The 27,090-nt window shown below is 41.7% G+C and overlaps 1 protein-coding gene across 1 annotated transcript in view; it reads right to left on the bottom strand.

Annotated features, from left to right (window-relative positions):
* The window catches only part of dchs1a (dachsous cadherin-related 1a), a 204,711-nt gene extending 200,333 nt beyond the window's left edge, over window positions 1-4,378 (bottom strand). Inside the window, exon 1 of the mRNA XM_060897709.1 lies at window positions 2,579-4,378. Within this exon, the coding sequence (XP_060753692.1) occupies window positions 2,579-4,378 (1,800 nt within the window). The remainder of the gene's footprint in view (window positions 1-2,578) is intronic.
* Between the last annotated feature and the right edge of the window lie 22,712 nt (window positions 4,379-27,090).

Raw genomic sequence — 27,090 nt, 5'->3', positions numbered from 1 at the left:
TTGGCTCATTGTGAAGCAGAAACCTGCAGAGCAACCACACTCCATCTCGTTCATGGATCTCTTTATTCAATTCGTTAAGAAAAGGGAGTCTTGATTAAATGTACCATTTATTCAGCTGCTTCACATGGCCAGGACGAAAAACTCTCATCACTCCAAATACTGGACATAGCCAAGGTCACAGTTGGAGGGCACAGTTAATTGTGGATGGTAAAGTGTTTGAGCTGAAGATGCACAATCAGCAGCTTGGTCTACATCTGTCTCAGTCAGTTACCAAGTACAACCTATTCAGCGATGTTCCTCTATGGCGATCCGACTTGTTGAGAATATGCTGTTTTTATTCATCACCATTCAGACATGTCCACAAGTGCCAGCGACTGACAGTTTTCTCTGCCTACACAGACAGTTTGTGTGGGCTACTCTATCCCAGAAAAAAGAAAAAAAACTTTTTTCCATGGTCAAGCGATTTATATAATCTCCACTGCCCATAATTTGCTGCAAATCCAATTATTTCACCACGAAATTGTCTCTGATTAGGGTATAGGATGGCTGGAAGCGACGCCATATTTGTTGATCGATTCTTGCACTCTGATTGGCTCAGCCGGACCACGTGACCACCCCGGAGCGTATGTAGTTATGTTGCAGAGCCAGGCAGCGTACTACAGAGGGTAACTGAGAAAGCCAAGCACACAGACATCTGGAGGGAAATTTCATACAGATTTTGCAAGTATTTTATAGGGAAATGGTTAGCAATTTATTACCTGAGAATGCACCAAAAGCCACCAGAAGGCATGTAAATTTCAAAATTTTCTTGGGGGTGCATGCTCCCAGAACCCCTTAGCATTTGCACACTATTGGCTTTGCCGCTGCAAATTCTAGAGCCACCTACTACTTTTTTTTTTTTTTTAGCCAGCTACTTCAGATTTCCTGGAGAACCCTGCCATTAATTAATATGTATGCCATATCTCATATTAACAGTATTTTTTTTTTTTTTAATGGCCATTGTTCGTGGTAATAAGGTGAAACTAACACTGGCTCTATGTAAACATATTACATCCTGTTACTGAATGTAACAGACACTGGAGAGGAGATAAAATCATTCAGTTTTAAATCTGCAATCAAAATAAAGCCAATCGAATTCCCTTTGATTACAGATATAGATTTGTGTGGCTGAGTATAAAGGTGGTGGGAACTTCTTCTCCACTGCTCTGTTAAGGGAAGAAGGCACTCATCAAGAGAATTGCGGCAATGCTTAGATGTGGATTTGGCAGAGATTTACACCGTCTGTGTATCATCTTGCTCCCAACTGCTTTTGAGCTGTAAACCAGCTCCCATCAACTGCATCCAGTTATGGCAGAGCGTGAGAGACAGCTTGCTTTGGACCCTGGTCTTGGCAAGCATACACAGTATGCTAACCCAAGCAACATGGGCTCACAATTGTAAATTCATAGGAATCTGTATGACTCAATTTGTCAGAAAAGTTGTGAATAGATACGGTTGGGGTGGGGTAAGTTAACTCGTGTAGCTTTTCTTGTGACTTTTATTTGTATGCAATAGATAAATTAAGAGAGAGAAAAAGCAGAACTGTACGAGTGGGGCCAAAACATACTGATCTGTCTCACTTCATGTGTGTCGTAATATCATATGCAACTGTTTTCAAGTTAGTAGATGCAATAAAGTCCTCTGGGATGATTCTTCACACCTTCTATTTTCCTTTCAAGCAAATAAGTCGTTCATTTTAGAGCCCATTCCACACCTTCCTCCCATCTGCTCATCCCTCGGAGTTTAAAATCACTTTATCCAAAGTTGAATTTACATAATAATTTTGATTATTATGTGATGATATGTTCAGTTTTTCCAGTGTTCAGCTACTCTTTTGGTCAATCCAAAACAGAAAAGAAAAAAATCTTGAAAAACACAATGGGCACAAATGAGATGAAATCACAGCCAGCCACTCAAGATCTTTTCTCTCACTTTTTTGTGCTCCACCACATTTTTCACAGTCAGACAAAAGGCCATTTAGTTGAAATTAAGGCCCATTCATCATACAAAGCAGCTCGAGATTGGAACAAACTGTAAGTGGTGTTAAAATCTTGACTGTGTCTAATTTAGAGGTAGAGCCCGCTGCTTTTAAAATAAGCTCTGCCATACCCTCTTCGGTACCCTGGAAACCTTTGTGAGGTGAAGATGAGGACAGCCAATAAAGAGCAAATCCCATTTCAGCCAGAGGACAGCAGGTAACTAATAACGCAAGGACTCCAATTTAAACACAGCTTTTCACTAAACTGTCCCAAATGTCTAAATCCCTTTCAGCTGTAGCGGTTAAGTCAAGTTTCGAAAACATCTGTTCAGATTTACAGTATTTTCAAGACTGGTTAGCTGAATTAAATGCATATAACTAGCTGGATTTTATAGAGCGATCGCTCGATCAATCGATCGATCGATCGATAGATAGATAGATAGATAGATAGATAGATAGATAGATAGATAGATAGATAGATAGATAGATAGATAGATAGATAGATAGATAGATAGATAGATAGATAGATGTATCACTACAAAAAAGAACTAGTAGTCCTACCTCCAAGAAGCATGTCCCTGCTGCAGTGTTCTCCTTAAGGGATGCATTGTAGAACTTGCTTCCAAAAACAGGTTCATTGTCATTAATATCCTGAAGGATGACTTTGACGACAGCAGTGGAGGACAGAGGAGGTCTACCCCTGTCCACAGCCACAATGATCAAACTAGGTGCCGGGTCTGTCTCATAATCCAGTTGAGTAAGCGTCGTGATGATGCCAGTGACGGCATCAATGCTGAACCAGTCAGAATGAGTCTCAAGATTCTGCAGGATACTGTACTGGACATCTCCATTAGGACCCTGGTCTTTATCTCGTGCTGTGACCTGTAGCACAAAGCTCCCTGGAAATATTACTTCTGGGATTACCTGAGTGTATTCTTGTTGATCAAATAAAGGTGGGTTGTCATTGACATCAACAACCTGGATGGTAAATGAAGACTCTGCTCGTAAAGGAGGGGTTCCAGAGTCTGTGGCCATGACTCTCAGTTCATAACGGTCCCGTTCTTCACGATCCAGGATGTCATCTACACATATAAGGTAAATGATATTATCTTTAGTGGTCAGAGCAAATTTTCCATCTCCACCCTCCAGAGATACATTGACGTTGGAGTACTCCCCATAATCAGGGTCTGTGACGGAGATCCGTGCGACATATTGGCCAGGCTGTGCACCTTCAGATATGCGTGGTGAGCCATCTTCGCTAAGGAAGATGATGGTCATGGTGGGCTGGTTGTCATTATAGTCCCGTACATGTATGGTCACAAAGGCATTGGTGACCTCAGGTTGTGTAGCATTATCCCTTGCTTGAACAACCAGCTCATGAACCTTCCTCATTTCGTAGTCCAAGGGCTTGTTCAGAGTTATTATGCCAGTCTGGGAGTTAATGACAAAGTAGCGATCAGGGTCACTCTGTCTCCTGTTGATCTCATAAAGCACCAGGCCATTGTCACCCTCATCAGCATCTGAAGCAAACACTTGCAGGATGTTGTTGCCTGGCTGCAGGTTTTCAGAGATCATGGCATGATACCTGCTCTGGTTAAACACTGGGGCATTGTCATTGATGTCCTGCACAGTCACATCCAGGATCATCTGGCTGGTCTTCTTAGGAGAGCCACCATCAAAGGCCTCCAAAAGGAGAGTATAGGATGACCTTTTCTCCCTGTCTAAAATGGCATTGACTACCAAATCCAGATAAAGTACTTGATTGGAGCCTCTTCTGGTTTCAAGAAGAAAAGCCTGCCCCACATTTCCTTCTGTTATAATGTAACCTTGAGTTGTTAGCTGGTCCTTGTCTGCATCCAATGCAGGTTCAAGGGGGAATTTAGTACCTATGGTGGTCTGTTCCGGGATTTTGAAGGAGGCCCGTTTTCTGGGGAACACTGGAGCATGGTCGTTGATGTCATTAACTAAAATGGTCACCTCCACTGTCACACCAGTCATGGTAACTGCTATGAAATTGTAGTGGTCTCGTACTTCCCGGTCCAAGACCTTTGCTGTCCTTATGATGCCAGTGCTCTCGTCAATGTCCAGGTCCGTACCAACACCTGTTCCTTCATGATCTGAGATGAAGTAAAGAGACGCTGTAACACCTGGGGGCAGGCCAGCACTAATGTCTCCAACTACAGTACTTGCTGGTTGCTCTTCATCTAGCTGGAGCTCCAGTGTACCAGGCACCATAGAGGAGTGAACCGTGAAGAGTTCAAGAGTCACACAGAGGAGCACGAACAGCCCGCTATCCCATGTCCTGTGTTGATGGATTTGGTCCATTCTTGTGCTTCCTACTCCTGTTAGCACTTTCTTCATTTTAGCTGCTTCTTACTAAACCTATAAGCAGAAAATACGAAGCTATTAGCTTGAGAATCAAAGACTTGACATTCATCGACACTGCCTTCCAGACAATACAAATGAACTTTTCATGAACAGCCTGTTATTTTTTGAAAGGATTGATTCAGGTCAAGTCAGGAATACTTAAGAAGCATTCCATATTTGCTACAGGCCTAGTTTCTAACCACACAGTGGACACACATTTACGTAAATTATTCTCACCTAATATGTCAACACCTTATTCTTCTCACCAAGAGGAACAAAAAAAACCACAGACCCAGTGTACAAGTCCAGAAAAAAGACAACACAAGTCTATTTTATTGCTTTTACCTTCTATTTAAATTGAATAAGCATGGAACCTGTGCTACTGGCCAAGACAGCTTCATCGTGCTTGACGTGTAACAGTACCCTATAGAACATGAGTATACAGAGTTGGTGGGTGTAATGGAGACTTCGGGACCTGAGAAAATGTTGACACACACTCACTGGCAGGGTGTGAGCCCTGATATCGGGAGTCTAAAAGACCCTTTACAGTATTGAATACTCCCTCTGAAGCCATTCCTTTTGGTGTGTTAACTTGAAGAATGTCTTCTTGTACTAGCCCTTTTGTGCAGACAGAGACCATGATCTTAACCAGAACGTGCTGCTTTGCAAGGAAAAACATCTTTTTCTCCACGGGTCCTGAACAGAAGTACTGAAAGCAAGGTGGAGTCATGAAAGCATAACGGCTGTTAACTCAATGATATATTAATGGCAAAGATAACATATAGGATTACAATCAAGCCACTAAAATGTGAATTGGCACAAGCAGAGGTCTACTCTCAAGTGCTTTCTTGGCACTTACAAAATCTTTAGTGCTGCAAATTAAAACTGTGACTTGCAGACTTACAACCGTATGATAACTAAGACGCTCAGTGTCCGAATTTAGCCCTTTTTCAGATAATTCCATCATCCAATATGCTCCAAAATGCGTCATAAATACAACATGAGACAGCTGATTCAGTATTTATACCTGCTTGGTAAATGATGGTCACATTTTCCAATCTCTAGCAGAGACATTCTTGTCAGACATCGAATGTGGAATGTTTTTACTCCCAAAATAAGAACGAATTATATGTTTTTCTTTTAGTTAATGAGCTGTAAGATCTGATGAAAATTAATTACTCAATAACGTCCACACCTTAACGCCTTCTTTAATATATTAAAGAAAGTTTCGTTGATTAAAGACTGAGCTTTGCAATAAACACTCTGCAAGACCTCATAAATCCAGAAATACATTAGAAGCAATGTAAAATAACTTCTCAGAAGGAATCATTATCACGACTTTCACTATACACTAGAAGGGGAAAAAATGTAAAACAGACTGTTTTAGTGGTCTGAAAACATTATAACAAGAGATAAAACGCAAGCGCCGTCATTTTTCTCTTAAAAAATTTAAATTCACATCAGTTTACAAATCATCAGTCTACTTGATTAGCCAGATCAACGTTGTTGGATTCGGACTGGAATTAAAGTCTGCAGGAAATGGTCCAAGAACCAGGAACAGGTTTACCGATCACGGATACAGATGCAGAGCTGCTAATATTGCTAAGAAGAAAATCAAAACAGGCAGAGAAAGAAAAAGAGAGAGAGAAAAACATAATTTTATCACAGACATTTGCAACTTAACAATAAGAATGCATTCATTCCATTACAGGTATTCAGCAGATGCTCTTATCTAGAGCAATGAACAACATACCCAGAGCAGCCTGGGGAGCAGTTGGGGATTAGATGCCTTGCTTAAGGGCACTTCAACCATTTCTGCTGGTCCAGGGAATTGAACCACTGACCTTTTGGCCCTAAAGCTGCTTCCCTAACCATTAGGCTGCATTCATTCATTCATTTTCAGTAAGGAGAGGATCTGGAGTTTATCCCGGTCATGAAGTGGGAATACATCCTGGATGGGATGTCAGTCCATCACAAGTTACCATGCACAAACATTAACACCTATGGGCAATTCACCTACTGGTATGTTTTATTTGGGGGTAGAAAGGAACCTGAATAACCCAACGGACAGCCACAAAGACAAAGGAAGAGTTCCACAATTCCACACAGACAGCCACACAAGCTCAGGATCAAACTTACTCACTGCACCACCCACCCATCCATCCATTATCTGTAACCGCTTATCCTGTGCAGGGTCGCGGGCAAGCTGGAGTCTATCCCAGCTGACTATGGGCGAGAGGCGGGGTACACCCTGGACAAGTCACCAGATCATTGCAGGGCTGACACAAAGAGACAAACAACAATTCATGCTCACATTCACACCTACAGTCAATTTTGAGCCACCAATTAACCTAACCTGCATGTCTTTGGACTGCGGGGGAAACCGGAGCACCCGGAGGAAACCCACGCGGACACGGGGAGAACATGCAAACTCCACACAGAAAGGCCCCCGTTGGCCACTGGGCTCAAACCCAGAACCTTCTTGCTGTGAGGCGACAGTACTAACCACTACACCACCCTGCTACCCTTAATAATAAGTCACGCCTCCATTTTTTTTTTTTATCCAACAAAGAGACCACTGTCTTGCCCACTTGAATTCCATTGGCCCGCAAGGCTTTTGAATTCACAGGTCAAAGTTCACCTAGATAAGATCAAATCGATGCAAAACCAAAGGAACCACCAACAAGAACACATCCATCCTTTCCTATGAATGCAAGGCCCTTTTGTATCTGAAAAAGTACAAAACCCTAATTTCCTGGTGTCCCCCATGATCACCATGGTGAGAGGTCAAAAATCGTAAATGTAACTGTAAACATTACAGGCATTTAGCAGACCCTTTTATCCAGAGCAACATACAACATACCCAGAGCAGCCCGGGGGTTAGGTGCTTTGCTCGAGGGCACTTCAGCCATTCCTGCTGGTCAAGGGAATCAAACTGGCAACCTTTTGGTCCCATAGCTGCTTCTCTAAGCATCAAGCCATGGTTTAATGCTACGTCTAAACAGAAGATGATGCCCCCTCTGTAGTTGCTGACATTGTGAAATGTAAGACTACGTTCTTTTTTGATGGAGATGCTTCAGAGCAAATAAAAACGTTTAAAGGTGCACACCGGACACATTACAGATTCTCATATGAATACGTACCGTATGTTTCAAGGTTGGTGGTAGTGCATGCGCGTGTGCGAGTGACAGATGTGTGCCTTGCGCCTGATTGTGGTGGTCTGTCTACCCAATAGCAGTGACAGTCTGCGCACAAGTGTGTATGTGTGTGCGAGCGAATGAGAGAGTGGGGATGGAGGGCTCCACGCAGTCTGGCCTGCACCCTCTCTGGCTTTGGTGCATTGTAATTGGGGTGTGCTGGAAGGCTGCCTGTGCATATGGGAATCCAATTCTCATTTAAGTCTGTCAGCAGCGGAGCGACTGAAGCACTTACACACACACAAGGAAATGCTCACACATTCATAAGACAGTAGGAGCACACACACACACACACACAAACATAAAAAGCAAAGGGGGGGGGGGACAAACTTTTAAAGCTTGACTCATGCAGATATTTCAATTCAGTGTGCATAATATGCAAAGCTCCAAGATCAAATATCATAAACGAGCACAAATGAAACAGCTATTAGCAAAGATGAAAAGAACTGTTTTTGTTCAGACGGCGAGGTTGTACCTCGAGTGACTGCCCCTGGAATGGAAAAGGGGGGTCTCCAGAGATTTTGGAACGCTCGCTAATGGATATAGCAGACCTCCACAGGCCACACTAGACTTGCCCTGTGTCAAATGAAGCTAGACCACTGCGGTTCTCCTTCCAAGATATCTTTCTTATTCTTGCATTTAATACCTAGTTAAAATATATGATATGAGGAGTCTACTGTTGGTTTGCATCCAACGTGTGGAGGCTGTAACACACCACACTGCCAGACTGATCAAAGTGATTTTTTTTTCCTACGAGGGAGTTCCCAACGCTTAAAAAAGGAAAGCTGTGCATGCTGCTGCCAAAGCTTCTCAAAATATACACTTTGAAGATATTAGGAGATCATCCTGCCAAGAGGTGTGATTGCTCATTTGAAATGTTTTGGTTGCAGTTACTGATAGTAAGAAAAAAGTAATAAGAGGTCAAGCAGGTGTTTCTTCAAACAGTGCCTTCATTTGAGACACTTCAGGTCAAATAATTGAAAAAATATATATATAATCAGGTGTTAAAAACACCTGATCATCTCTTATGGGGTAACACAATGGTATCTCGAGTGAGATTTTCCAAATAGAAACCCCTGTCCTGATGGCACAATTTGTCGATGGCAAGCCAAGTCTTTCTGGAGGAAAGGTTTGATGTGGAACCCTACAGAATGTTTTTCCCATCAGTGAAGGTTCCAAGAAGCTAAGAAGAAGCTTGAATACCAAAAAATGTCACCATTAACAAATCTTTTAAAAGCATGACTACTTGATTCTTAGATATTTTGGTCTGTAGAGTGAGATTTTTCCGATTTGAATACTGGGAAAAACTCATCCTGATGACATAACAACGGCAAAAAAACATGAACTATGACTGCTTAAATCTTAAAAGGTTCTCTGGAGAATCCTTCAACTAATTCCTTTCCTTCAGACATTTTTTTTTCTTATTTAAAAAGGAATATTTCAGCAGTTAATATTGATGTATTTACATTTACTTATATGGCATTTTTTTTTCAAAGAGCATTTCAAAAAATAATGACTGGTCAGCATTTTTTTTTTCTTCTCCCCCAAAAAATTATTTGGCTCCACTTATCAATCATGCACACGTATGGACCTTTCTTAAAGGAAAAAAAATTGAAGGCCACTCGGTAGAGCGCATACCTCCCTCCCCTCCGCCAAGCCACATGTTATCAACATCCAAATCAAAACACCTGAACTTAGGATAATACTAAAGCTGTCCACCAAACTTCATCCAAATACATTCACTACTTTTTGAGTTATGTTGGGAACAGACAATATATACTGTATTTCCTGGATCTCCATACATATCTGGACCTTGGATCCACATACATATCCAGATTTACACTACCGTTCAAAAGTTTGGGGTCACTTTGAAATGTCCTTATTTTTGAAAGAAAAGCACTGTTCTTTTCAATGAAGATCACATTAAACTAATCAGAAATACACTCTATACATTGCTAATGTGGTAAATGACTATTCTAGCTGCAAATGTCTGGTTTTTGGTGCAATATCTCCATAGGTGTATAGAGGCCCATTTCCAGCAACTCTCACTCCAGTGTTCTAATGGTACAATGTGTTTGCTCATTGCCTCAGAAGGCTAATGGATGATTAGAAAACCCTTGTACAATCATGTTAGCACAGCTGAAAACAGTTGAGCTCTTTAGAGAAGCTATAAAACTGACCTTCCTTTGAGCAGATTGAGTTTCTGGAGCATCGCATTTGTGGGGTCGATTAAATGCTCAAAATGGCCAGAAAAATGTCTTGACTATATTTTCTATTCATTTTACAACTTATGGTGGTAAATAAAAGTGTGACTTTTCATGGAAAACACAAAACTGTCTGGGTGACCCCAAACTTTTGAATGGTAGTGTACATCAAAACCTAGTCAATTGTTCCTTAGCCTATGGTTCACCTTTCCACCAAATATCATCCAAATCCGTTCACTACTTTTTGAGTTACGGTGGAAACAAACAAACAAACAAAAAGAGGCAAAAACACTACCTCCTCTAGCAAAGTTGGTGGAGGAAATAAAGAAATAAAATAAAAACCACTGCAAAAATCAAAGGATGTAATACCTCAGTATAATAGACAACCAGTCATTACAGTGTCTATAATGACTAAGGAAACGACTTCAAGGCAACCAGCCTCAGGATGTTGGCTTTATAACGTTGTTTAAAGTTTTATGTTCCTGGTGCTACAACAAAAATCTGGAAGATTAACCGGGACAAGGTTTTCATCCTTCCTTCCTAGTTCCACCTTTAGATCACATGGTTGACCTTATAGCCAAGATGACAAAGCGCACGTGGTCCGTAATTATAGAAAATGGCCCAGTTGAAGGAAAAAGAAAACATTCACTTTATAAATGCCACAATATCTGCCATGATGGGGTCTGACAGTCCTAAAGTGAAAACAGACCTACCTTATTTGCTTAAAAAGCATTCCCCAATAACATATAACGGTCATTTTAAATTCCTGCTGACCCCTAAAACCTCAGGGGGATTTTTCGCTCTCCTGAAACGGTGCTTAAAGAACATGTGAACTCTTACACTGCTTACACGCCTTACACTCCTTACACCCTTACTATCTCTCCTGATGCCTTCATCCTTTCAGCCAGTAGTTCTCTGCTATAGAAAGGGGCCAAAGAGCTAACAGAGCAGGGAAAAAAAAGATTAATCTAAACAAGCCCAAACAAAGAACGCCGTCAAACACGGTTACCATCCTGCCAAAGTGAAAACAACCACAGCTGGCCTGAGCAACTGCGTTTTCTCTCTTGCGTTCAGGATGTCATCTTCCCACCGGCGGATGTTCAGCATCGCCTCACAAACACCTCAACTATCAACATGAGAGATTCTGTTTAAAAGCATGAGTGCAGAGCCAATCAAAATCTACTTAGAAGTTTACAATTCTCCAAAGTTCATTTATTCAAAAGGGTAAACGAGGAAAAGTCAATATATTTGCCAAAGTATGTATGTTCGATCTAGGCCATGAAAAGCGTTCTTCAAGTTCTATGTAGAGTTCTCCAACAATCATTTACAACATTTCAACACTGTGAAAATGGTTAATATTGTTATATTTGCATTACATTTACCTTTTCTAATCACGTTTAACCATATATGGCAGGTAAAAGTGTTTAATATTGTTTTTTTTTTACTTATTGTAAAAGAAAAATCCATAAAATCACATCAAAAAAAGTCCAAGTCCCTCTCATGCCAGAATCTGGTCTTCCCAGTCAGTCTCCTGTCCCAATACTAACCAACTCTTTAACGCGTATGGGTGCGGTGCCGATCTCCCGTTCTAGAGCCCTCAGCCTCTCGTCTATACAGCTAGGGTGACAGTGGGTGGGGTGTGTGTCCTCTGCTACCCACAAGAGTTTGACTTCCCTATTCGCATCTGTATTGCAGCTTGCCTTGCCAGACAATAGTAGGTACCATTTTTATGATGGTCTTTGGTATGACCCGACCATGAGTAGAACTAGCGATCTCCTGGTCGAGAGGTGGACACGCTAACCATTAGGCCAACTCGCGGTCAAAATCACATCACCCTGATTACTTGCATAAAGGAATCCTCTAGGAGCGTGAGAAATGTGCCACTAGGTGATTAGTACAACCCCAAGTCCAAAAAAAGTTGGGACGCTGTGTAAAAGGGCGGCACGGTGGTGTAGTGGTTAGCACTGTTGCCTCACAGCAAGAAGGTTCTGGGTTTGAGCCCAGTGGCTGACGGGGGCCTTTCTGCATGGAGTTTGCATGTTCTCCCCGTGTCTGCATGGGTTTCCTCTGGGTGCTCTGGTTTCCCCCACAGTCCAGAGACATGCAGGTTAGGCTAACATGGGGCAGCCTTGGGCTGAAGTGCCCTTGAGCAAGGCACCTAACCCCTAACTGCCCCCCTGGGGCGCTGTAGCATCGCTGACCATTGCTCAGGGTGTGTGTTCACTGCTTCAGATGGGTTGAATGAAGAGAGGAATTTCATTGTGCTTAAATGTATGTGTGATAAATAAAGTTGTTCTTGTTGTAAAACTTTAGCCAATTAACCTAATTAGCTTTTTTTTAAACATTACACAACAACTTTTCGCGTCTTTTTTTGCTTTTTGTTTCTCTCGATTTCTTTCTGAAACATATTGGTGGCGTCAACTTCAAGATGAAAAAAAAAGTCTCAGTTTCAACATTTGATATCTTGTCTTTGTATCATTTTCAATAAAATTTTGGGTTTCCATGATTTGCAAGTCACTGCATTCTGTTTTTATTTACGTTGTACAGAGCATACCAACTTTTTTGGAATTGGGGTTGTAGAATAATTATATATTTTAGTAAGTATATACGTTTGTTTGTTTGTTTGTTTGTTTGTTTGTAAAAAGCTCAATCTAAACCCTTTCAGTTTGCCATTCGTGGGAAAAGTTCTGTTGTTGTCTGTTGTTCTAGAGTTTCACCATCAGTGAAGTTCCCAAGCAGAGCCCTTTAGTAAGCTAAGAACCTTTAGGGTCAAATGCTGATCTTTATATGCTTTAAATACCCACCACATACCAACAACAGGACTTTCCCCAAAGCGTGGATAGGCGATGCTCCACCGCACTGTATGACGTCAGCGTCGGACTGTCACTTGCACACCAAAAAAACAAAAAAAACAAACAAACCAATACCACAAATTGAACAATGCAGAGTACTCTCCACACCTACTGTAAATATCTCCTATTCCCCCACTGAAAATGAGTAACAACTATAGATATAGGAGTAATATATAGGTCTAGACTATCCTGGTACTCAACTCAGAAGTGAAACTAAAGGGTTTCGCTGCGTGCAGTGACTGCCATTCACAGCCATACATAAAATCACGATCTAGGCGCTGGTTGCTAGATGGCGCTGTTGCATGATTTGACCTCGATTCTGTTCCTAGCATTGGAAAATGAAGAGGTGTGATATGAAGTGTCTCATCTCATTATCTCTAGTCACTTTATCCTGTTCTACAGGCAAGCTGGAGCCTATCCCAGCTGACTACGGGCGAAAGGCGGGGTACACCCTGGACAAGTCGCCAGGTCATCACAGGGCTGACACATAGACAACCATTCACACTCACATTCACACCTGCGGTCAATTTAGAGTCACCAGTTAACCTAACCTGCATGTCTTTGGACTGTGGGGGAAACCGGAGCACCCAGAGGAAACCCACACGGACACGGGGAGAACATGCAAACTCCGCACAGAAAGGCCCTCGCCGGCCACGGGGCTCGAACCCGGACCTTCTTGCTGTGAGGCGACAGCAAGGGCCGCCCTGATATGAAGTGTTTTCATTTCAAATCTAATTTTGCCCTTTAAATGTTGCCCCTTGTATATTTAACAAGGTAAAAAACAGCAAAGTTAGTAATGTTGAATTGTGCCTAAATCAGCCTGAGATGCCACCAGAATGCACCATTTTGAAGTCTCTAATTTCAAAATTGTCCAGGAGAGCATGCCCCTGGACCCCCCGGCAGCCTTCGGGGCCCTCCAGGTTGGGCTCCGCATCAGTAGCACCACTCTGATATTTTTTTTCTGTGGAAAGCCCTGAGCAACAACAACAATAATAACTACAAAGGTACTCGGTAGAGTGCATACCTCCTCCAAGCCACATATCCAGATTTGCATCAAAATTTAACCAACTGTTCCTTGGCCCATGGCTCACCTTTCCACCAAATTTCATCCAAATCTGTTCACTACTTTTTGAGTGACATTGGGTACAGACAAACAAATTCTGAACCCACATACATAACTGGATTTGTATCAAAATCTAAGCAATTGTCCCTTGGCCCATGGCTCACCTTTCCTCCAAATTTCATCCAAATCTGTTCATTACTTTTTGAGATATGGTGGGAAAAGCCAAAAAAAAACAAACAGAAGAAGTGAAAACATAACCTTCTCCAACAAACCTGGTGTAGTGGTTAGCGCTGTCGCCTCACAGCAAGAAGGTCCTTGGTTCGAGCCCCGGGGCCGGCGAGGGCCTTTCTGTGTGGCGTTTGCATGTTCTCCCTGTGTCCGCGTGGGTTTCCTCCGGGTGCTCCGGTTTCCCCCACAGTCCAAAGACATGCAGGTTAGGTTAACTGGTGACTCTAAATTGACCGTAGGTGTGAATGTGAGTGTGAATGGTTGTCTGTGTCTATGTGTCAGCCCTGTGATGACCTGGCGACTTGTCCAGGGTGTACCCCGCCTTTCGCCCGTAGTCAGCTGGGATAGGCTCCAGCTTGCCTGCGACCCTGTAGAAGGATAAAGCGGCTAGAGGAGATGAGATGAGACTTCTATAAACACGAAGTTAGCATCTGATACAAGTTCTGACACAACATGGGTAAATATTTTGTTGAGTTCTGCTCCGTCAAAAAATAGTTCCCAAAAGAAACCACAGCTGGATGCAGTGTTGCGTCTCGCCATGGTAGCACTGAGACTGCTTGCCAACCCATAGGAATAGGAAGTGTAGTAATGGTTTCAGTGTAACGAACGGCTGGGAGAACTGGAATTTTTTGTCGCGAGCAGAGATAAACGGAAAAAAATATCACTTTTAGGGTGGTAAAGTATCTCGTTTGTGGTTTATTCCTTACATTAATAGAGCATCGGGAGAATCCACAAACACCTGCGCTCTGAGATCTAGGATCATCACCATCACAGCTCATTGATACTCCACTGAAGGTACTTGAAAACGTTCTCATTCTACAACACAAAGGAGTACTTAACAACGATCGTACTCTCCACTGTGTAATATTTCATCACTGGGAAGATGCGTTCCTGCAGACGAGATAAGCTGATGAATGGATGGAGATCCACAGGAGCCGATAAGGCTGGCAGGAAAAAGAAAAACACACCAGCACTCTACTCTGATCTGTGCACACACATTTGTGTTACAACACACCCTAACACGCACGGAAAAAATAATAAATAACAGTGCCTCTCTTCATGGTTTATCCACCGGTTGGTGATCAGCTCTTTCCCACAGTCGCCGACCCGGCGTGTGTGTTTGTTGAACTGTTTATGGAGGAAAGGCTGGAAAAAAACAAGGCACTACGCGTGCTGCAGGGGCCTTTGAACATGACACCGGCTGACACAGCTTCAGTTACGCTGCACTGATTGGAAACATCTGGCGGCGCAGAGCGAAAGAGTTCAGTCCAGAGTTTACGGAGTTCACCGTGAACAATTTTAATAGAACGCAGCCTAGTCGCTCATCGTATATATAGGATGTATCGTTTCTGTTATCTCCCTAACCATATGGAGGAGAAGTGGACTTTCCAATAGTTGCACCTACTGCTAATAAATCAAAATGGTGTGCGAGTCAAAACATGTTTCATTTGTTCCAGTTCTTGGGTCTGTGCCTCAGGACATGAGGGAAACAATTAGCACGCAACGCACTCTGCTTTGATAACAATCACATTTATGTTCTTTATCACCTGGAAACATATCTTTGTTGTGCTTTACCATCTCCAGAGCTACACGTACACCAAGATTTATCTTGGTTTATCACAGAAAAAGAAGTCCGTACAGGAAACAGCCTCTGGACTGCAGTCGCAAAAAACAAACGATGACGACAAAATGCCGGGACGATAAAATGCCAGTGGCTGGGTAGGAAAATGACCCCGAGTTCAGTGTGGCAGTAAAATATATGAGCAGGTAGAGTTTAATGAGAAACCCAGGGCAACAGCCATCTGGTATCCAACGTACAGTCAGAAGTTTCTGTGCTAACCATGTTGGAAAGACTTCACAAGGTACGACGATGATGATAACGAGGTTATTCGGTAGTCCATTCAAGAACGGAGCAAACTAGTGCAAAGCAGCAAAGATCATTATGAAAGTGGTTGGAGTGACTTTTTTCATTGCTCTAACAGAACTCGGTTCACCTAAGGCAAGAGTTGAGGAGTGAATTACTACTCTACAGGGAAGAGTGTCTACTGACATAATCTCTGGATTGTCTTGAAAGCCCAGCTTCGATTCAGAGCATCCATTCTTCGCCTGTTTTCTTTGTAAACTCTATAAATTCTGCTCAAATCCGGTAACTAATAAAAAATGGCTCAAGCGTTAAACTCCCTCCCGTTGATTTGGCACTCTCAGCTGAACCAAATTTTCTTTCCGTCTCCTCCGAGAGTTAAGATTTACTGATCGATTAGCTGCAATTTGCATTACGTTCCCTGGAATCAAGCACTCACTAAAAGAGCATCATGCTCATGATGACTTGATGCTTAAATACGTTGTTTTTCAATCGTATGGAAAAGAAGAAGCAAATCAAACGATGTATGACGCACGAGCTGTGTGAATCACAAGCTGAAAAACAAGAGAGCAAATGTTTGGCATTTGATGAATGATCTAGGGTTGCTAGGGGGGAATTGGGTTGGACTGCCTTTTTCTAGTAAGCCAAAAAAAAAAAAACAGTCAGGAGGAAACAGTAGCCAAGTCATGAGTAGTGAGGGACCATAGAAACCATCAACTTTTTCAATGAGACGCTGGAGTTATAGTAACCTGAATTCATTAGTTAAAGAAAACACACTCCTGGTGCACAGGCACGGTGCTGCTACGATAATGAATATTAATTATGGTAACCCTCGGAGGATGATTAGGAATGTGGTGTGAAGGAGCCCCAACATGGCACTCGTACAAAAACGCAGCCCTGACCACCACAAACAAAAGAATTCCATTGATGGAAATTTCACCCAAAAAAATAATTAATTTTCAAAGAATGTCTTGGAGGAAAAAGTGGCAAATCTATATGCACAGGCATGACGGCTGAGAAATAAATGAAATTAGAGCTCAGCCACTGTTTATGCACACGTGTGGAGTTCCTTCAGGTGGGTGGCTTCGCTAAAAAAACGCTCCAATTTCCAAAAATGCACTTGTGCAAACAATGAAGAATGTAGTTTGGTGTAAAAACAAGATATTCTCTTATCTACTGTCACCTGATTGAGTAAAATCACCAAGCATGGCATTTCGAGACACACACTGTTCATGTATACACTGTGCTACTTGAACACACAGAAGAAGGAGGTGTTGATGAGAATACACAGTGTGACTGGCAGCAAGTCACACTCGAGCATTCAGCTTCCAGAAAACAAAAAAAAAAAGAAAAAGAAAAGGGCTCCTGCATGCCATGCAATTCAGCCTTAAAAAAGGAAAGAAAGAAAGAAATGGTCAGAATGCTCTTGCATGCACTTCACTTCAATGGGAAAAAAAACAGAAGGGGAAATTTTTCAGACTATTGGAAAAAAGAAAGAGAAGAAAAAAGACAAGGTGAACAGAATATACGGTTCTCTTGCATGCACTTCACTCTCAAACACTCAGATTTTGGAGAGAAAAAAAAAAGAAAGAAAATGATCGGAATACACCAACACCTTGTGCATGAAATTCTCATCTCATCTCATTATCTCTAGCCGCTTTATCCTTCTACAGGGTCGCAGGCAAGCTGGAGCCTATCCCAGCTGACTACGGGCGAAAGGCGGGGTACACCCTGGACAAGTCGCCAGGTCATCACAGGGCCGACACATAGACACACACAACCATTCACACTCACATTCACACCTACGGTCAATTTAGAGTCACCAGTTAACCTAACCTGCATGTCTTTGGACTGTGGGGGAAACCGGAGCACCCGGAGGAAACCCACGCGGACACGGGGAGAACATGCAAACTCCACACAGAAAGGCCCTCGCCGGCCCCGGGGCTCGAACCCAGGACCTTCTTGCTGTGAGGCGACAGTGCTAACCACTACACCACCGTGCCGCCCGTGCATGAAATTCACTCTTAAAAAATTTGAGGAGAAAAAGAGAAGGAAAAAAAGCAGGGATAAAAGGAAACCAAAAAATTGGTCCAAATAAACGGTGCTTCTACATAAAACTGAAACATTCAGATTTCAGGGGTAAAGAAGAAGAAGAAGAGGGGAAAAAACAGGACTCCTGCATGCAAGTCATTCTCCAACATCCAGCTCTAAAATAAGAAAAGAAAAGAGAAAAAAATGTTTGAATACATGTTGTCCCTGCATGCAATTCATTCTCAAAAAAAAAGAAAAGAAAAGAAAACATCTGGGGGGGAGTGGGGAGGAGTGGGGGTGCTGTTCACTGTAATTCACTCTCACACATCCAACTTTTGGGGGAAAAAAATGGTTAGAATACCGTACATTGTGCTCTGACATGCAATTCACTCTCAAACACTGAGGGCTTGGGTTAAAAAAAAAGAAGAAAGAAAGAAAGAAAAAAAAGGAATTAGAGTGTAGAGCACAGTCCTGTATCCCGACTGTCGAACATCCAACATTTAGAGGAAAAAAAAAAGGGCAGAGGGAGGTGGGGAGGAGGAAAAAATAAGAGAACAGCCAGACGAATGGCAAGAAATGTCATGAAAAAGACGGCCAGGATACACAGCAGTCGTGGATGCACTTCACTATGAAACGTCCAGCTTAAAAAAAAAAGAATAAAAGAAAAAGATGAAGAGAATACACCGTGCTCCTGCATGCAATTAACTCTCCAACATCTCGATTTGAAAGAAAAAGGGTGCAAAACAGAGAGAAAAAAATAAGAAATACATGCCCGGAATACACAGTGCACCTGGATACATCCAGGGTTTGTCTTTTCTTGTGGGATATAATCAGAATACACCGAGCTTCAGATCTACCCTTTGTAACTTATTCTATCATTGATGACGACACTCTCCTTCCTCCTTCCTATAACATGAGGTGAATTTCGAACATCCTTCTGATACTACAAAAGGTTCATCACTGTCTCAGTCGTTTCTATTATTGAAAGGATCAAAGACTGAACTGATCGACTTGACTGAAGGCAGAAATGAAGGAATAAACAAATGACATTCAAGGAATCATTCAGAAGGTGTGTCGAGAACTTGTCTTGAATCTCAGAGGTGTGTGTGTGTGTGTTCAACTAGTGAAGAATAACACGAGCAAGTCAACACAAACAGAGAGGTCCAGATGCCGAGGACAAGGTCGATGATGATCAATAATTCATTAAAAAACAAAAACAACAACAAACTTTTTAAGGGTGACTGAAATGAGCATGTATGGGAAGGCAGATGTTTCAGATGTGATGCCATCCTGATTCCCAAACACAGGAGGGTTGATGATGAGGGCAGGACAGCATTACAGTAAATAATAATAATAATAATAATAATAATAATAACAACTAACAGAGTGAAAATGAAAGCATTTATAGAGTTATGCACAATCACAGAGGTATTTACACTTACACACACACCCCAGTCAGTGGTACTTACACTCACTCATCTGCTCTTGGTTTGCACTAAGGTTGATTGTTTTCCCAAAACTGCACACCAAAAAGTCTTCTCTTACTCAAGAAAGAAACAAGCACTGCTGAGACAGTATCCTCTTAAATTATATCCATCTCCTGATCTGATCCCTGTGTGTGTGGTAAAAACATTCCAGAGGTGTGTGTGTGTGTGTGTGTGTGCAGCTGAGTTTCCAGTTGTCAGTATGTGAAGATCTGTGCTGCTTTCTAAACGGATTTCCCAGAGAAAGTGTGCCTGGTTACAAACCTCTCCAGCATCCAACTCTTCATTCTACACTTCAAGGGACGCACACAAGTCCCCGCCCATTTCAGCACCAAGCCACGCCCATGGTTTCATTTGAATAATTTAAGCGCCACGTGCAGGAGCGTAGCCACGCCCCCTGGCCCCTCTCTCAGAAAGGGGAGGACACTGAGTTTCGAACAGACTTTGGTGCCCCCAATCTGCATAAGAAGGAAATTACGACTATTGTGAAAAGCAGTGAGGGTCTACAGTCCTGTAGACCCTCACTGCTTTTCACAATAGTCGTAATTTCCTTCTTATTATCATGGCCTCCATGATTTTTAATGACATCACCAAGTCTTAGGTATGGAATGAACAAGTTGGCAACATTTTGCAACATCAATCTTTTTCCATTCTTCAACAACGACCTCTTTTAGTGACTGGATGCTGGATGGAGAGCGATGCTCAACTTGCATGCATGTCAACCTATACGGAATGTCCGTATTTTATACGGATTTGATTCAATAAACGTTGTATACGGGCGTATAAATAAAGTTATACGGATTCTTTAAAAAAAACTTCAATATTTATTTAGAGCTATAATCAATTCCCACGATGATAAAAGAGCGCATAACATTTACAAACGTACTGTACACCACAGACAGCCAGTAAAGAGTCTTATGAAATCGCGCGTTATGTTGTGGTAGCGAGACTTCGTTCCACTTTTGATCATGCGCACACCGCATTGCGAGAATCCCGCCAACCGGGAAGTCATAGACATATAAACATAGACGCCGCCTTCTGCGTAGAATCATACGTCATCCTCGTCGCCATATTGGATGTGGCAAACTGGAGATTCTTCAACCGTCTCTGGTATAGCGTCTAGACAGTAGCCGAGAATAAAGATGCCTCATTCATGTGCTGCGTTTAACTGTACCAACAGGTTTACCGTCCAAACGAGATCACATGGGATTACCTTTCACAGGTGAGACTGGAAAAATACTTTTCATTGTATTTGGTCATTATAACGTAATTTTACGAACAGATTTTCCTGACTTTGTGGTTAATATGAAGCCTCGTGCATAATAGCAGCTCGGTGAAACCTGTCTCCAAACAATGAAGTATTTCCTTCGTAACTACACTGATAACACTTTGTGTTTTTGTCAAACATTGGAGCTTTGTATTCATTCTGAAGGTTTATTGTTATTAATATTGAATAAAAAGTAACTGGGATATATCATTGTTAATTATCATTCAAATTTTAGGTAAATAATTTTAATTTGCATCTTATACGGATTTTATAAGGGAAATACGGATTTTGGAGGTTGGTTATACAGGTTTGATTGACCAAAGGTTGACATGTATGAACTTGTCTCTTCAGAATTCCCTAAAGAAAATAATTTCTTTCCACCACAAAGGTGAAGGCTACAAGAAGATCAGCAAAGCTTTACTTATCAGTCAGAATACTGTAGCAAAAGTGGTACTAAGAAAGATGGAACTGCAACCATCTCACAGAGACATCCAGGTCGTCCACGGAAGTTAACACCTCGACAGGAGCGTCTTCTGATGAGAAGGGTTGAAGAAAATCGGCATGCAAGTTCACTGCAGTTATCTAAAGAAGTAGAAAGCCAAACTGGGGTGACTATTTCCCATGACACGATATGGCGTACGCTGCAGAGGAATGGCATGCATGGATGCCGTCTACAAAAGAAGCCTCTCCTAAAGCCCAGGCACTAAAAAGCCTGCCTAGAGTTTGCCAGGACCCATGCTGACAAAGATGAAGACTACTGGGACTCTATACTCTGGAGTGATGAGACCAAGATAAATGTTTTTGGAACTGATGGCTTCAAAACCGTATGGTGTCGCAAAGGTGAGGAATACAAAGAAAAATGCCTGGTGCCTACAGTGAAACATGGTGGCGGCAGTGTCCTTATGTGGGGCTGCATGAGTGCTGCTGGTGTCGGGGAGCTGCATTTCATTGATGGCATCATGAATTCACAGATGTATTGCTCTATACTGAAAGAGAAGATGCTACCATCACTCCGTGCCCTTGGTCGTCGTGCACTTTTCCAACATGACTAAACACGCATCTAAGGCCACTGTTGGATTTCTGAAGAAGAACAGGGTGAAAGTGATTCAGTGGCCAAGTACGTCTCCTGATCTGAACCCAATCGAACACCTATGGGGAATTCTGAAGAGACAAGTTGAGTATCACTCTCTATCCAGCATCCGGTCACTAAAAGAGGTCATTGTTGAAGAATGGAAAAAGATTGATGTTGCAAAATGTCACCAACTTGTTCATTCCATGCCTAGAAGACTTGGTGCTGTCATTAAAAATCATGGAGGCCATACAAAGTACTAGATGTAGTAGTTTTTGTTGTGGGGTGTACTCATTTTTGCACCACCCTAATTTGAGTAAAACTGAAAAAATGTGTAATCTAAGTTATATTATTAACCTTACTTTCACGTTATAAGTTAAACAGATGTTATATTAAACTTTGTCTTGTCAACATTTTGGAAATTGTTTGTGTTCATTGAGATATTGTTTAAAATGTTACTTTTCAAAGGGGGTGCACTCATTTACGCTCAGCACTGTCGCTTAAAAAGTCATGAAATTAAATGTTTCAACATTTTAAAAAAATACTATAAATAGCAGCAATAACTTAGTATATGGTATATATGGTATATATTTTTTATGGGGATAGTTTATATATTCATATTTACAGGGATAGGTATGTAGTAGATATTTATTTTTGTAATTATATATTTATATAGATATTTGTGAAGTGTATATATGGAATGTAGTATATATTTATTTTTGTAATTAAATATTTATATAGATATTTATGAAGTGTGTGTATATATGGTATGTAGTATATATTTATATAGATATTCGTAAAGTGTATATATGGTATATATTTTTATAGGTGTATTAATGAAGTTTGGATTTCGGGGTAGTTAAAAAGGGGTAGGAAATTTAAAAAGTATTGTACTTCTTCCCACTCCTTTTTCGAACAATGTGCAGTGTATTGTAATGTCTTAGCTCTTTATGTATTTTATTTATTAATTTTTTTGTCACTTTCTTGTTTTCTTTCTTTTGTATGTACAAATAGTTATATACATTTTTTTATACATGTTCGAAATAAAAATAAATTCAAATTCAAAAAATACTATAATTAGCAGCAATAAACTACAAGCTATAATATTTTTCATGGTCGATCAGATATATTCCATTCACCTACTGTACCATGATGTTGAACAAGTCGAAGACGAGTTCAGTATCATATTAGCTGAATTCTTGGGTTTTAGTCACGTGACTTTTCTTAGCGACTTCACTTCCGGTAAAACAGCTGGTGGTTGAGCAAACCAAAACAGCTGCCGTAGTGCAAACAACTAGCGATAACTTATCAGAGTACGCTCGTAATCTAGAAGCCGCTGCTGGCTTTAGATATATTCAGAAGATTGCTATGTGCAATGGAATCGACCCCTACAGTCTGGGAAAGAAGGATTTGTCATACGATCTCAAAAACTACCCTTCAGTCGAGTTCCCCGACATCTCCAACTATCTGGTGTTGCAGACGTCCTTCTACACTGCAAAACAGATGAAAGCGTGGAAGAGTATGGAGGCTTACGACTTTTTTGTATGTGGCTGGGTAAAGGACCTCGGTATCAAGTCGCTGCCGAATGAATCCTGTATTGTTTTTGCCCGTGTAAATGTGGGTTTTTTAAGCTTTTCGTTCGTGTCTTTACAACAAAGCGCTGCAAGTTGAAGTGCAAACAAACAACAGTTCACTTGATTCTGACTTGTGTTGGCTCTTATCTCTCAGCTAAATCATTCACAAAGATCATCAGAAACCCCTTTAAAGACCTGGATCTTAGTTAAACAAGACGGAGAAGTGATCACGGCGCATTGTAACTGTACGGCTGGGGAAGAATTTTGTCGCGACCTTCATGCATATGGACTTTGTGAGGAGTAAACACAGAAACAGCTGGGGACTTTAGCGCTTCGTGACTGAAAAAAGTACCGTAAAATAACGACACATAGCAAGAAAAGCACTTGGAAAACACTAAGGACAGAGCTGAGAGGGAAATACAAACCTTTCACCAAGTGATCACTGCAAACTCGAGCATGCTTCGACTCGGCTCCCTTCGATTTCAGTGAGAGGTTCAAAAGCCACCTTTCTCAACGTCTTTTTGTGAAATCCTGTTTGTTCACCCTTTTTTATTAGTTCACAGAGAACCCTGAAGAAACTTTTACCAGTTTCACAGTTTGATCGATTCGAACAACCTAAAACAACGCAAGCGTAAGGCATTTTTCATGCGAGCAATGCACTTTCTTTGTACAAATACTTTGTCAACTGAGCTTTGGTAGACCACCAGCTAAAGTTCTGAATAACTAATGAGGCGGATGTGATGTCACGTGAAACCCAAGAATGGAATATATCTGATATATAGTGGTGCTCAAAAGTTTGTGAACCCTTTAGAATTTTCGATATTTCTGCATAAATATGACCTAAAACATCATTAGATTTTCACACAAGTCCTAAAAGTAGATAAAGAGAACCCAGTTAAACAAATGAGACAAAAATATTATACGGTACTTGGTCATTTATTTATTGAGGAAAATGAACCAATATTACATATCTGTGAGTGGCAAAAGTATGTGAACCTTTGCTTTCAGTATCTGGTGTGACCCCCTTGTGCAGCAATAACTGCAACTAAACATTTGCGGTAACTGTTGATCAGTCCTGCAACACCGGCTTGGAGGAATTTTAGTCCATTCCTCCATACAAAACAGCTTCAACTCTGGGATGTTGGTGGGTTTCCTCACATGAACTGCTCGCTTCAGGTCCTTCCGCAACATTTCGATTGGATTAAGGTCAGGACTTTGACTTGGCCATTCCAAAACATTAACTTTATTCTTCTTTAACCATTCTTTGGTAGAACGACTTGTGTGCTTAGGGTCGTTGTCTTGCTGCATGACCCACCTTCTCTTGAGACTCAGTTTGTGGACAGATGTCCTGACATTTTCCTATAGAATTTGCTGGTATAATTCAGAATTCATTGGTCCATCAATGATGGCAAGCCATCTTGGCCCAGATGCAGCAAAACAGGCCCAAACCATGATACTACCACCACCATGTTTCACAGATGGGATAAGATTCTTATGCTGGAATGGAGTGTTTTCCTTTCTCCAAACATAACGCTTCTCATTTAAACCAAAAAGTTCTATTTTGGTCTCATCCGTCCACAAAACATGTTTCCAATAGCCTTCTGGCTTGTTCCCATGATCTTTAGCAAACTGCAGATGAGTAGCAATGTTCTTTTTGGAGAGCAGTGGCTTTCTCCTTGCAACCCTGCCATGCACACCATTGTTGTTCAGTGTTCTCCTGATGGTGAACTCATGAACATTAACATTAGCCAATGTGAGCGAGGCCTTCAGTTGTTTGGAAGTTATCCTGGGGTCCTTTGTGACCTCGCCGACTATTACACGCCTTGCTCTTGGAGTGATCTTTGTTGGTCGATCACTTTTGGGGAGGGTAACAATGGTCTTGAATTTCCTCCATTCATACACCATCTGTCTGACTGTGGATTGCTGGAGTCCAAACTCTTTAGAGATGGTTTTGTAACCTTTTCCAGCCCGATGAGCATCAACAATGCTTTTTCTGAGGTCCTCAGAAATCTCCTTTGTTCATGCCATGATACACTTCCACAAACGTGTTGTGAAGATCAGACTTTGATAGATCCCTGTTCTTTAAATAAAACAGGGTGCCCACTCACACCTGATTGTCATCCCATTGATTGAAAACACCTGACTCTAATTTCACCTTCAAATTAACTGCTAAACCTAGAGGTTCACATACTTTTGCCACTCACAGATATGTAATATTGGATCATTTTCCTCAATAAATAAATGACCAAGTATAATATTTTTGTCTCATTTGTTTAACTGGGTTCTCTTTATCTACTTTTAGGACTTGTGTGAAAATCTGATGATGTTTTAGGTCATATTTATGCAGAAATATAGAAAATTCTAAAGGGTTCACAAACTTTGTGGTGGTAGCATTGATGCACTTCCAGATGGCAGAAGGGTGAAGCGTCTATGAGAGGCATGAGAGGGGTCAACAATGCTGGTGGCCTTGCAGAGGCTACAGTTGTGGGAAAAGGTATCAAAGATTTTCCCAGATCCTTTCACAAACAATTCGAGATTGTGCAGCTCCCATACCACCAGAATGAGCCAGCTGGGTTGTCTGGGGATGTCGGAATATGACAAAGACCTATCTTATAATGATTTAAGGATATCAGATAATAGAACAGATCAAGACCTGGAAATAGCAATAAATACATCACACCAAAAACGTCTAAACCACATTATTTCCCAGGATCACAGTTCAGAATAGCTAATGCACAATTAAAAAGATGCTAGAAGTTGAAGAACAAATGAACGAAAGAGCAAGGAAGTGCATTAGTGAGACAAATAATAGTAGTCAGTGATTGTAAAATGAATATAATAGGCTATAATTAATATAAATTATGATATAATATAACCAAAGTAATGTATATCACAGGCAGCACTGTTGCCTCACAAGAAGAAGGTTCTGGGTTCGAGCCCAGTGGCCGGCGAGGGCTTTTCTGTGTGGAGTTTGCATGTTCTCCCCATGTCTGCGTGGGTTTCCTCCGGTTTCCCCCACAGTCCAAAGACATGCACGTTAGGCTAATTGGTGGCTCTAAATTGACCGTAGGTGTGAATGTGAGTATGAATGGTTGTGTCTCTCTATGTGTCAGCCCTGTAATGACCTGGTGATTTGTCCAGGGTGTACCCCGCCTCTTGCCCATTGTCAGCTGGGATAGGCTCCAGCTTGCCCGCGACCCTGCACAAGATAAGTGGTTACAGATAATGGATGGATGGATATCACAATACATTACACAGAAAAAGAGAAATTGTTTATTAAGAACAAAAAAAATACAGCCTATTTTAAAACTTCATTCAGCTTCCTGTTACTGTGAGTATAACAACATTCTGAAGTATACCCAGGTTGTATCATTATATTACCCACTTATACTTTCCAGCTAGGCGGCACGGTGGTGTAATGGTTAGCGCTGTCGCCTCACAGCAAGAAGGTCCGGGTTCGAGCCCCATGGCTGGCGAGGGCCTTTCTGTGCGGAGTTTGCATGTCCGCGTGGGTTTCCTCCGGGTGCTCCGGTTTCCCCCACAGTCCAAAGACATGCAGGTTAGGTTAACTGGTGACTCTAAATTGACCGTAGGTGTGAATGTGAGTGTGAATGGTTGTCTGTGTCTATGTGTCAGCCCTGTGATGACCTGGCGACTTGTCCAGGGTGTACCCCGCCTTTCGCCCGTAATCAGCTGGGATAGGCTCCAGCTTGTCTGTGACCCTGTAGAACAGGATAAAGCGGCTACAGATAATGAGATGAGATGTATCATCTGCTAGTGCAGATAAACCAGACTCTATCATGCCATCATTAGCAACTTCAGACACGAAAATTGGCGGGAAGCTTGCGAATAATTGATGACAGTCAGTCGGCTGTC

The sequence above is a fragment of the Neoarius graeffei genome, chromosome 17 (genome assembly GCF_027579695.1).
Source record: "Neoarius graeffei isolate fNeoGra1 chromosome 17, fNeoGra1.pri, whole genome shotgun sequence".
Classification (NCBI taxonomy): domain Eukaryota; kingdom Metazoa; phylum Chordata; class Actinopteri; order Siluriformes; family Ariidae; genus Neoarius; species Neoarius graeffei.
The sequence above is the reverse complement of the archived record's forward strand: the minus strand, read 5'-3'. Positions and strand labels throughout refer to the sequence as shown.